General features: G+C 37.5%; 1 protein-coding gene across 5 annotated transcripts in view; it reads right to left on the reverse strand.

Annotated features, from left to right (window-relative positions):
- Positions 1 to 784: 784 nt before the first annotated feature.
- LOC137299495 (transcription factor 4-like) overlaps positions 785 to 12,264 on the reverse strand; it is a 143,923-nt gene continuing 132,443 nt past the window's right edge. For 3 of the 5 annotated variants that reach the window (XM_067968275.1, XM_067968278.1, XM_067968274.1), the window contains 3 exons: positions 10,084 to 10,316; positions 3,981 to 4,126; positions 785 to 2,656 (listed from right to left, as the gene is read on the reverse strand). In XM_067968275.1, the coding sequence (XP_067824376.1) occupies positions 3,984 to 4,126; positions 10,084 to 10,316 (376 nt within the window). In that variant the 3' untranslated portion in view covers positions 785 to 2,656; positions 3,981 to 3,983. Of the gene's footprint in view, positions 2,657 to 3,980; positions 4,127 to 6,857; positions 7,082 to 10,083; positions 10,317 to 12,264 lie in introns of all 5 variants that reach the window. The other 2 variants (XM_067968277.1, XM_067968276.1) reach the window with 2 other exon arrangements.

Raw genomic sequence — 12,264 nt, forward strand, 5'->3', positions numbered from 1 at the left:
AGTGATGATGGTTGTGGGATAAATATTGGGCAGGACACCAAGGAGAACTCCCCTGCTCTTCTTCGAATAGTGCCATGGGATCTTTTACGACCACCTGAGAGGTTAGATGGGGCCTCAGTTTAACATCTCATCCGAAAGGCAACATCTCTCAGTATTGCACTGGTGTCAGCCTAGATTAAGTGCTCAAGTCTCTGGAGTGGAATCGAACCCACAACTTCTGACTCAGAGGCAAGAGTGATACCACTGAGCCAAGGTTTAAACTTAAAAGAGGGACAGAGAGAGAGAGGGACAGAGAGAGAGAGAGAAAGAAAGAAAATGAGAATGATAATGCAAGCAGACATTTCAGTACCAGCATCCATAACCTGGAGATTTTTTTGGCAGACCTGCTGAAAAAAAATCATAGCCATGACCTGTAGCAAAGCTTCACATCTCAAGTAATTTACAAATAATTTTTAAAAGGTCAACATTTTCCTTCAATTAACAAGTCATAACTGACACAATCAATATGTACAAAAAGTTGCAAATGAACAAATGGATGTAATTACAAGCTTCTGAAAGTATATTGCTAGATAATGCTAGGTATAATGTGACCGCTGAGATTAGGTCAGGAAAACATACATTTCTGAATAAGGTACTTTCCCCTCTCATTCTCCAAAATGAATAAAAAGTGAAAGTAAAGGTTACAGATGTAAATTACAATACTCTTTTCCCAATATATAATTGCTAATTTACACAGTGAAAAAGTTAAAGGAAGCTTTTTTTTAAATTTAAGGTAAACCCTTTATTACAATGACATTGGGTATACAAGATTAAACGGACATTAAAAAGGAGGGGCATTCCTGTTATAAAAATGGCACATTTATTGCTACATTACTGTTATATACATGACAGTTCTCATTAGCTACTAAGACAAAAGGAAATGATTTAAACTACTTTTCTGAATACTCCAGCCAGCTGTTTTGATGCTTGTACAAATACAAAAAAAAAACACAAGGAACTTGAGGCACTCAGCAACACAATCAGAAATCTAATTGTGCAACATTTAAGTACTGTATGGGTGCTAGAAGAAGCCTTACCTACATGTAGTAAAATAAACTTCTGGAATCAGACATTGAGTAAAAATCTACAAAAAGTAACATTCAGAATCCAAGACATTTTCAAGATTTATGGTATAAAAGGATCGCTGTTGTGAAAATAAGCCAACTTTTTTCCTTAAATTTCACTTTGTAAGGGTATACTGCAAGTCTTTTCTTAGCAAAAAAAGCACTAGACAAAAAAGAGGCTTTTAATGAAATGTTAGGCACTGGTCATTTTTCATTCTGTTCACATTGCATCACAAGTACAAGAATGAAAAGGCCACATGTAATTTTTTTTTAAACTATTACATACATCTGCAATACTCAAAATGAGCTGAGAAATGTCACTGCACAATATTTAATGCAGTTCTAGAAATGTCAGGCATTTTACCCTAAAATGTCAAAAATTTTGTTCATTCAGTCCCACGGTTTTGTTGCCCGTTTTCCACTTGTTCACATCTTTTTTTTTTAAAAAATAAAAAAAGTTATGTCAAAAGTACTGTGTCTTCTGCTTGGCTGGTGAAAGTCTGTGAATATGTTCTCAGTGGAAGACTGATTCCGTGTTTTATTTGCAATGGGTTCGTTTCCACAGTACACAGGCTGCTGCAGAAATGAATTCAGCTTGGCATAATGCAAGCCACTGTTACACAAGTTGCTCACATCCTTATTAGATTCCACAACCAATTCATATGAATTTTAAACATTTAAACAGTACATTGTGCAGGAATCCTACAAAAGGTGGAAATTTTTTCCACTCTTGAATAAGTCCATGACAAACCTATGGTCATACAATACCTAGAATCTGCAACATTATTTGTTGCAATATGAAAGTCTTCAAAGACTTTTCAATTTCTAAGTACACACTATGCCCAGCTACCTTAAAAAACTACAATGTAAAGTCTAATAATGCAAAAATATAGTTTTGCTCATTTTACATAAAATAACTCCCTACAAATGAATGAACTAGCTTTTGTAATGCACTCATTATGTTGGCCCTCCAGATAAATCTGATCGTAAAGGCAGGGCAAGAGAAGGTCTGTAGAATATTTTGTCCGTTGGCTAACAATCCCTCCCAGCCAACTACCAGGGAGACATGGAGTGGTCATGTGTCAATTGAGTAAGACAAATATTTTTGCTGGGAATGCTGCAAACCAAGGACACCAAAAGTTTTCTTTTTAAACAATAAGACCAATTGCTTACAAAACAAGCAAAAAAGGACTTCTGAAATTTTGTTCCAAAACAACCTCACATCCTTGTAAGTTTCATTAAAACATACTGGGATTTAAAATAAGCTTAGGCACTAACTCCTTTTTTCCACTGTGGGGAAGATTTTTTCTTTGGGCTGTAGAAAAAACCTTTTTTGCAGCACAGAGATCCAGTACTTCAACGATATGTGTCGACTTTCCCCCCTTTTTAGATAGATATGGCAAATGCACATGTTCACATTTGCACTTCTGATCCAGAAAGGATTTGTCAGTTTATCATCTTTTTGGCAGAACAAGGTTTCTTCCTTAAGGAGAAAGATGACAGATGACGTGTCCCTCTTGCTCACCACCTTCAGTTAAACCAGGCAGATAGAGCTGGGGAAAAAAATGTTAATTGTTAGAGGATTTTACCATTGTGCACAGTATTAGCAATTATGTACACACTAATTCAGAATTATAAGCAATACTGCATCCCCCAAGATTTCTATAAAGGCATTTCTCGCTCAGCAAAACCAATTCTCCGCAATATGATCACGTATCAGGAATTCAGAGTAAATTAGTAAAAATGTTTTGTTACACAATTATACCATACTGCACTGAATCATGAATTAAAGTTAAAAGGAAAGGCAAAGGAAGTTTTTTTTTTGGTTAGAAAGACAGACCCAATTGAAATTTTCAAAATTATGAAGAAAATTGACAAAATTGTTCACTGTGGTGAAGAATTTAAATACCAGGGGACACAAGAAAAAAAAACTTAAAACGTCAGGTGAAACTTTTTCCACACAATGAATAATAGAGTTGTGGAATAAGTTACTAGGAAAGGCCAGCGAAGTGACAGGATAAATAGCTTCAAGGGATAATTAAATTGAGGGAAGGAAGGAAAATTTATGAAAATGAATTATTTTCCTGTTCCTAAAATATTTTATATTATCAAATGAAAATTGTTCATAGTTACTAATCTGCTTATTTTGTAGACTAGACAAATTAAAATGATCCAGTCTTTTCAACACTGAAGGCACTATATAAATGCAATTTGTAGCTGTTGTTGAAAAGGTTACTTTATCTGTTCTCTTAAAAACAATAAAAACTTATCTGGATTAAATAAGTGTTATACAATTTTACATTCAAAGGAGTGAAAATAAATTAATTTGGATAGAAAATTTATTTTTAATATACAAATTGCCTTCCCTCCTCTTCTAAAGGCAGTGACTCATTTTGGAACATTGCTCCAATGGTACCAATACAGATCTCTGGCACTTAGCCCAAGGATCATTCTTCATGCATGAGCCTCGCCAGAGAGTATCAGCAGGTTTGTGCTACCAAAAGGAGGCATCGTAGTCAGCCCAATGCTATACTCATCCAATTCCACATATATGCACTTTATAGCAGGGATCACTACATTAGCCATCAGAATCAGGGATCCTGGCCAATTTTTTTCCTGCTGATCCCAGAGGCCACCAAGGCAAACTGTAGAGTCTGACCACCTGAGATCCACTCATTATTAATAGTACAATTAATTATTCACTGCCCCATTAGGGAGCCCTTTGGCACAAAAGTTTATTTTGAAAAGAGTTTAAGAAAAAAAAGTCTGAAGTACCCAAACTGAATTGTACCAGTTTATACTACTTACAACTTTAATCAAACTTTGATAAAAATTAGTTTCTCACACATTCTGGCATTCTACTGATTAACATTTTACCTCCTACATGTGGCTCACTGCATTGTGATTATCTCCAAGACCAGGATGTGCAGCTGACAGGGGCAGTGGCTGCTCTCCTACTACTGCAGATACCTTCTCCTCTTCCCTTCGTTTAAGGCAGGCAGCTTTAGGATTCAAATTACGCTCTAGAGACGAAACAACACAGAAAAGCTCAAATAAAAAGTACAAACTATAATAAAATTGATGGAAACATCAAGATAGCAATCCTTGGCTATATTCTTCATTATAATCCATTTCCTTTCACAAAATTAAAGATGTATAAACCTTCAAATGAAGCCTAAAATGTATTAGCAAGTGTACACTATAATGACTGAATTCCTTTAGACAAAAAGTTAAAATTACATAGTCCCATAAAAAGCAGGTAGTCAAAACATTGTTCTGCTTCACTGCATTTAAAGTGGTACAATCTGTATCGAGAAGCAATAAAGGTGTTTCTTTCTGCACAAAGTATTCGGTGAAAATGTCAAGTGCCAGATCAATGATTGATGAGAATATTTTTGAATTTTTAAAGCACAGAAACCATATAATTGTTCTTTAATTCAATACAAAAATATTCATAAAAGGGTAACACAAAAGATTTAACAATACAAGTCATTCTGTATTTTCTGAAAACTATCTTCACAATCTGTTTGTCAGACTGAAAATTTTCCAGCACTTGATATAAAATCTATTGTGATGCTGCAGCTCAGATTAAACATTGCTCTCCATTACCAATTCTCTCCATTACCAATACTCTCACATATCCCATCATTTCACACTAGGGCTGCTGAATGCTTTTATGGGGAGGGAATTTAACTTTTCCTTCCATATTTTTTACTCCATCCTCTGGGGTATGCTTTCAATGGCACAGGCAGACCTCTTGCATGTACTTCACCAAAGTGGTCATTTTAAGTATGTGAGCCCAGAAATTGGCTTGGCAGGCTATTCAACTGTAAGGGATAGGGCATGACAGATGAGTCTAATTCTAACAGCTGATGTTTATACACAAATTTTGCAGCAGGGGTCCCCAGATAGTAATCAGAAGCAAAGACTCAGGTAATGATGTCCCTGAATTAGGAAGTGGAAAATCAGCCAAATACAGAGCTCTAATCATTGCCTCACTTTCAATCAGCTAACTCAGCTCAGACCATGGATAGAACTTAAGACCTTTCCTACCTGTATGGCTCAGTACCACACTACAAGGTCCATCTACCCATTGTACCATCAGGAAATAATACTGAATTTTTATATACACAGACTTTCATAACAATATTTGGTGGGGCTGAATTAAAAAAATCTGTCTCAAGAAGAGCAGTACAACACACAGCCCAGATATTTCAATGGGATAGCAATGTGCTGCAGTGTTGGAGACATTGCATAAACTGCTATTTTTGAATATGGCGAGTAATTAAAAGATGAAATGGAGCCTGGAAATAACCTCAGAAAATAAATAATTTTAAAGATTACTCCATTATGTGCAGTGGATATAATGCACTTCACAGTAGTTTTCCAACACATTCTTGTGTTTTAAACTATATTGTGAATGCAAACCTGTCCTCAGATTGTTAGGTACTGGTCCTTAATTCTAGAATATTCCTACTGTAAAGTAATAATTTCCAAAATATCTCTTGTAACTTAGCCTGAATGCCATAAGAATCAAATATTTACTGCACCACACTTAAAATTTCTGTTCCATAAACCTGTACTCTTTGTTCCCAACTGGTTAGTACAATCTGGTTGGTTTTCCTTTCAGTTCTTTTGAACTCAGAAGTGCTGCCCAGAGCTGCCTTGTGGGCTCAATAGTTAAATATATCATGTGATGTAGTACAGCAGCAGGGCATCCTGCAACTCCTGCTGGAAATGTGCGTGGGGGGCAGACGAAGGCAAGATTGAATTTGGCCACTGTTCAGGCTCTCACACAGACAATGGCCATTTGGATGAAATACTGGAAAACTGCTGGCACTCCTGCAACCACACTCCAGCATAAATCACCACTTTCAGGAGGAGGAGGAGGAGAAGGAGTAGCAGGGAAATGCTCCTGGCCAGGTCTTTAATCCTTTCAACACTACAATCCACTTTCCCTCCCTTCCTCCATCCAAAATTCAAACAATTTCAAGTCAGGTAGAAAAACCATGCCAACACAACAATGCATTTGATTTAATTTTTGAGTAAGGGAAGAAGAGGAGAGCAATTAGATTTTTTGAGCACAAGTGATTCATCAAGAACATAAATAATTTTGGGTCTGCACACACTTAGTCCTTTTCCCTGCACCCTCAGTGTTGAAATCGAGACTCATCTACTCTAACTCATCTCTCCAAGGAACTCTTCACCTTCCTCAGTCTTCAGATCTTTAAAAATCCAAACTTGGTATTATCTAACCACTACTTGCTGTATTTACCTTGTGTTCTCTCTTACTTTTTTCAATCTTGGTGGTGACTTGCATTCTGGACCTTGGCCCTTCACCTTGGTTTCCCAAATTAAAAGAAAGTCTAATTTGTTACTGTCAAGCATTTTGTCTGCATGACAGATAAGTGGGATTTACAGTTCAACAGGTTTTAACAAATGACTAGCCTCACTTCACAACTAAGAAACAACGTACCATTTCATTTAAAAAGTGGTAATGTGCCTGTACAAATTTCTACAATTCCAGACTTACCAGTGTTCATGAAATTAGAAAGAACTTGTAATAAAGCATTTTCTAAAAAAAAATACATAGGGTACCACAAAAGTCAAATTTAATTCACAGGTGCATTTTCAAAGAGCAGGTTACCCAGTTCCAATTGCTCTAAATTCTTGGTGGTAATCAGTACAGCACATTTAAAATGGCAGGAACAGTCAGTGTTTGCTCTCAGTACAAAGTTAGTTACTGTACACTACCTCGTACTTGCTGTTCAAGGCTGAGAATGACCTGGACGGCCTGCTGCAGGATGATCAGTTTGGTTTGAGCTTTATCAGTTTCTAAGCGCATCTGACACATGCGGCCCAACTCTTTGAAAGCCTCATTAATGTCTCTGATGCGAATTCGCTCCCTGACATTATTTGTCATTCGCCTTTCACGATCCTTCATCTCTTTTTCTTCGCCTGTAAAGCCTTCATCAGTACTGCAGGGTTCACAGTGCCAACAGGTGTTAGTTAGGGATGGCAATTTTAAAGAAGCCGTAATCCTTTTGTAGGCGCATAAAGATATAAATGCTATCAAGCCTATATAAATACAACGCGTCTTTATGCAGCTTAAAATTTAAAACTTCTTCAGGTGGTCAAATTCTGAATTCGCTAACTTTGGTGGAGTGAGCTGCTAGAGTACTGCAAACATATGTGGTAAATAGATTTGAATTTTCAACCTTTTTAAAAAAATAAATAACCAAGGAAGCCAACAAAAGGATATACTGCCTTTTAATCTTTGAAGCAACAAACTGTCACACCCAGAGCAAACTGCTAAAAGAGATAGGTACAGGAGATTATATAACCCTAAGGAGTTGCTATGTATGCACTGAAGTTGCTCATACATGTCATTATAAATTTACAAGAAAAAGAGCAGCTACTACATAGGATAATTGCTTAATTCATTTCCATGATTCTCTTGCAAGGGTTGGAATCAATCCAGAATGAATGCACTTTTTGTAAACTGAAAATAAGGTAGTACAAAATCAGTAGCATTTGTCAAATTCAAATTCTCCCAAAAGTAAAGGCAATTTACTTATAGAATGTATTTTTGTTTTTAAAAAAGCTGCTCTTAAGCACTTAATAATTATGTCCAAATCCTGATGCACCCAATTATGGTCAGATTTGGCTTTTCTATTCTTACTGGCCCTTCAAAATGGATTTTTTAGTGCCAAAATTAGCCCTTCCATTGCAATAGCTAAAACAAACTAACATCTCTGAAAATCCCAAATTTCCAACAGCTCAACCTAACTTTATAAATCTAACAAGTATTTCTTTAATCTGTATCAACACTTCGCAGAGGTGCTAGCCTACTCATTTTTCTTAATTTCTTAACCCTTTTTGTTTCTCAAACTTATCGACTTGGCTTTGCTAGATTTTACTTTCAACATTGCTCTTGTTCTCTTCTCGTTCATGTTCCCTTTCTCACTTTTACCCTCCCCCTTGCTATCTTTCCTTGATCATTTGCAACTATCACAGTACGCCATTTTGTACTGTCCAACCATATTTTGTAATAGTTGTCTGCCAATTGCCTGGTGTGCAAAGTGAGGCCAACTAGGAAATATATCTCACCTTTAATGCTCGGGGTAGCTAGAAGAAACTTGAGGCATGCTTTTACAATTTATACAGGGTCTGGTTAGGACAACAGTCCAGTAAATTTATCAGTTGTAGAAATCTAATATTTTAGGGAACCAGAACCCCAAGTAAATCCGAAGTTGGAACTATTATAGTATCAGCAATTAAATCAGAGTTGCCAGACATATCAGATCGAAGAATTCATACATTTTGTATTAATTTCCTGCTTTGAACACTGCCAAGCAGCAAGTACGAGGTCAGAATGGAACCAGTGAGTGACCATGGCTTGGGACCATCCAAGCCAAGAACAGGAGAGCAGAAAACATTTGTTACGGAAGTCAGACAAAAGAACATGACTAAGAGCAAAAGCTGGCTGTATGCAAACACTCCCAAATCCAAGTTTATAGTGAACTGCAAAGGAAATGTTGAACTGCATGAGTATGCCAAGATGTCTATACACAGCATGCACTTAATCTGAAGGGCTGGAGAGGGGATAACAAGAGCTCAGAAGCAAGGTGGAGGGCAAGATGAATAGGAAAATTTTTCCAGACCCTACAACCCAAGACACCTCTAAATAGGTGCAACAGAAACACTAAAATATGTAGTAATTAAGCAAATATGTCACATTTAAGAGTACCAAAGACTCCAGGTTAACCTTTGGGCAACCTTCAAAAGCATTGAGGCTGAATGCAATCATTTCTTTCCTGATGTTACTCTTGGAATTTTGCAGGTTTTATAAATTGTTTGAGAGGTGAAAGAAGTTATATTAATTTAGCTAGAAGAGTAATCAATATTTACTGCTCTTCAAAATCAGGTGTAACATATGTACAGCCACATATAAATGTAGTCAGTTGGGTACAGAAGGCAGATTCAGTCAATTTTTCTTTTGGGTTGGGGGTGGTGGGGGAAAGCGGAAGGAAAGAGGAGGAAAGAGAACAAAAAGATTGTGTTCAGCTTGTTCACAACTTGCAGTAATGTGCTATTTTCCAGCAGCAAATGTCCACTCTGCACAGCTGGAATAAATGCACAATATAGGGCCTAGGGTTCAGCAAATGTGTGAAGGACAACATTACGTCGCATCTTCTCCCAATTTCCTACCCCCTCCTCTTCTGAAGGTACCAACTCTTGCTAGTGCCAGCAGGCCATTGTTAACTTGCCCAGATGCCTACTTTTAATGTGTACGGCTATTCAACTATGTTGCATCACAGCCACGCCCAATCCTGTCCTCACACAATTTCCAGAGGTGCGCACGTGAAGCAATGCCCACTGGATAGCAATCAGGAGCAGGAACCTGACTAATTTTTTCCCTTCCTTAGCCCAGGGGTACTGAGGCCAATTGTGCTGCCCTGGCTGAGATCAGCTAACTGGGAATGAATTGTGCAGCCTTCTTGTCTGTATGGTATGATGCTACACCAAGAGGTGTACTCATTAGGCATGAGCTGCTATGTAGAACTTTTGATGAATGAGTTTTGAATTGCTTTCAGTCCAGGGCAAATTTTTATTTAGTCAACTTATTTTTTCAAAATTATGCTGGGTAAAACTTCAAGTCTAAATATCTGGACCAGACCTGCCTGCATGTACTGTTTCACAAATTGTATAAAAAAAACAGAAAGCCTCAAGTTCATGCCATCTTCACCATTTAAGTGGATAAGAAAAGCACAAATGTGAAACTGAATGTTCATTTTATATCTAATTTGCTGTGAAATAAAATGCTAGGACAAATGACATGCATTGCATGCAAGTGCTAGAGTTGTATAAAACAGGATTGGCATCTTGAGGATGAATGGGGAAGACAAGCCTTTAGGCATGTTGTATTTCACAAGTACAGACAGCTCCATGCCAGTTGATATCACTATGACCAACTGACCTCTGACTTGTTGTTCCAAGTTGAGAATGACTGACACAGCTTGGTGGAGAATAAGCAGTTTTGTCTGTGGCTTGTCATTGTTAAGGTGGAGTTGACACATGCGTCCAAGTTCCTTGAAGGCCTCATTGATGTCACGCACACGAAGGCGTTCACGAGCATTATTAGCTACTCTCCTCTCCCGCTCTCTTTCTGCTTTTTGCTCTGGGGGAAGGTGTTCGTCATCATCTTGACTACTGACCAAAATATAATAAAAACATCCCTCAAGTACAAAATATCAAGTGCAAGTTATTGAGGCAATCACGCGTTGAATTTCAAATACTTGAATTGAACAAAAGCATTGACTACTAATCACTTTAATAATATACTAAGTATTAGATGGAATTAATATTCACACACAATTTTGAAGGCTGCAACTTGATAAGCAATTCAGTTTAAAAAGCTTAGCTCACTTTTATTTCAAGTAAAAAATCATGTAAGAGGCACTGACAATTTACCATGCGAGTAATAGTTTTTATGTTGCCGTATGTACATAAGTTGTAATGTTTTAACACATTATGGTTTGTGCCAATAAACGTTACACCTTTCTTGATAATTGTGCGCAAGCCTGTACTTCACCTGCATTTCAGCATGGACAACATAAATTTGTGGAACATTTTGGTACATCTGCAAGACATTTCACCTGTACTTAAATATGTTCTCATCATGTTTGGTACATTGGGCAAGAAAAGACATACTTAAATGAGGTAATATCACTTGAACTTCAAGTGGATACGGTTTGTCAATTTTATTCCAAAGCTTTTTGTTCAAAAGCCAATTTTCAAATCCTTATTTTTGGGAGATCTGTAGAAAATACAAGATTTCCCAGTGGCCTTAGTTACAATTTTGATTTTCAACTGTAGTTACACTAAGAAACGAGAACACTCAATAACCACACCATAAGATTTCTAAATATTCTAAGACTGCCCCAGCAGAACGCTGCAATATAGAGCAGACAGGGGCTCAGAGGAGCACGGTGCCATATTGGCCCTTCAACTGAGCCAACAGATGCTGCATCATCTGACTTGTCTCTACTTGAAGAGTCAACTTCTGCAACCAGACCTTGCCCTGGTTGAGGTATCTGCTGTGACATTCTATGCCTTGCAAGGTGCTAAATTGAAGGAATAAAGTTCCAATGAAACCAATGCGATATCTGCATGCTATTGAGGAACCGGAATTGTGCACCTCAATTACAGTGATGTGATCTGTCCAGACTCCAATTTGATTGCAAATTTGTTCTTCAAATATCAAAGCTGGCCACAGTGTTTGAAGTTTAAGATGGTTACTGTGGCACAACATATGACTTGGGAATCCCCCTCCCCTAGCAGTCATGTCAACAACTGCTTTCACATTCTGCTGCCATTTCTTTAAATTCTCCAGCATCAACTGCACCTGTTCCTTCTCTTAAAAAAATGTATTACTGACAGCTTTGTCTTCAGTTCTAAAGCAAATCATGAAATTCTAAGCCAACTGTGTCTGCTGATTAAGACTCCTTGGGCTGTCAGACATACACCCATGCAAAAGGCAACAACTGCAGAAGTTCTGCACAAAACATAATATTGTCCACACTGACATCAAGAAATAAAGCTGCCACCGCACCAATGTGTGTTTGATCCTCCAACCTCAAACACTTTGTTTTGGACAAGGTCTCTTTGGGTCGGACATTAGGTGAAACTATCATATCGTCTCCAAGTAATGGAATGCTAAGGACAAGTCATGCTGCTTCATTTGAAACAGACTATATGCTTCTGAACACCGCACAGTGTCAGTAGACAAAGTCATCACACTTTGTGGCAGATATGCTGTGGATCCTTTCTATTGGCTAATGTACAGATCTTGAAACCCAGATGGCAAAACTGACCAAAGTCTAAGCAAATTAATTGGGACACAACTGACAAGATGACACAGAATTTGAAATAACCAATGCAAATGTAGAAAATCAAACCCATGATACTTGAAGTCAACATCAATGAAACACAAAGGTTTGCAATGTACACAAATAGGACTAGAAAAATTACTAAATTATAATTTATTTTCGTACAATGGCCGCTTCAGAGAGATGGGGAAAGGCCACATACTAATATGGCTCCAAAATAGTCAAAGTCTTAAAAAGACCATGGCCCGATATTTACGGAGAGGGAGCGG

The sequence above is a fragment of the Heptranchias perlo genome, chromosome 29 (genome assembly GCF_035084215.1).
Source record: "Heptranchias perlo isolate sHepPer1 chromosome 29, sHepPer1.hap1, whole genome shotgun sequence".
Lineage (NCBI taxonomy): Eukaryota > Metazoa > Chordata > Chondrichthyes > Hexanchiformes > Hexanchidae > Heptranchias > Heptranchias perlo.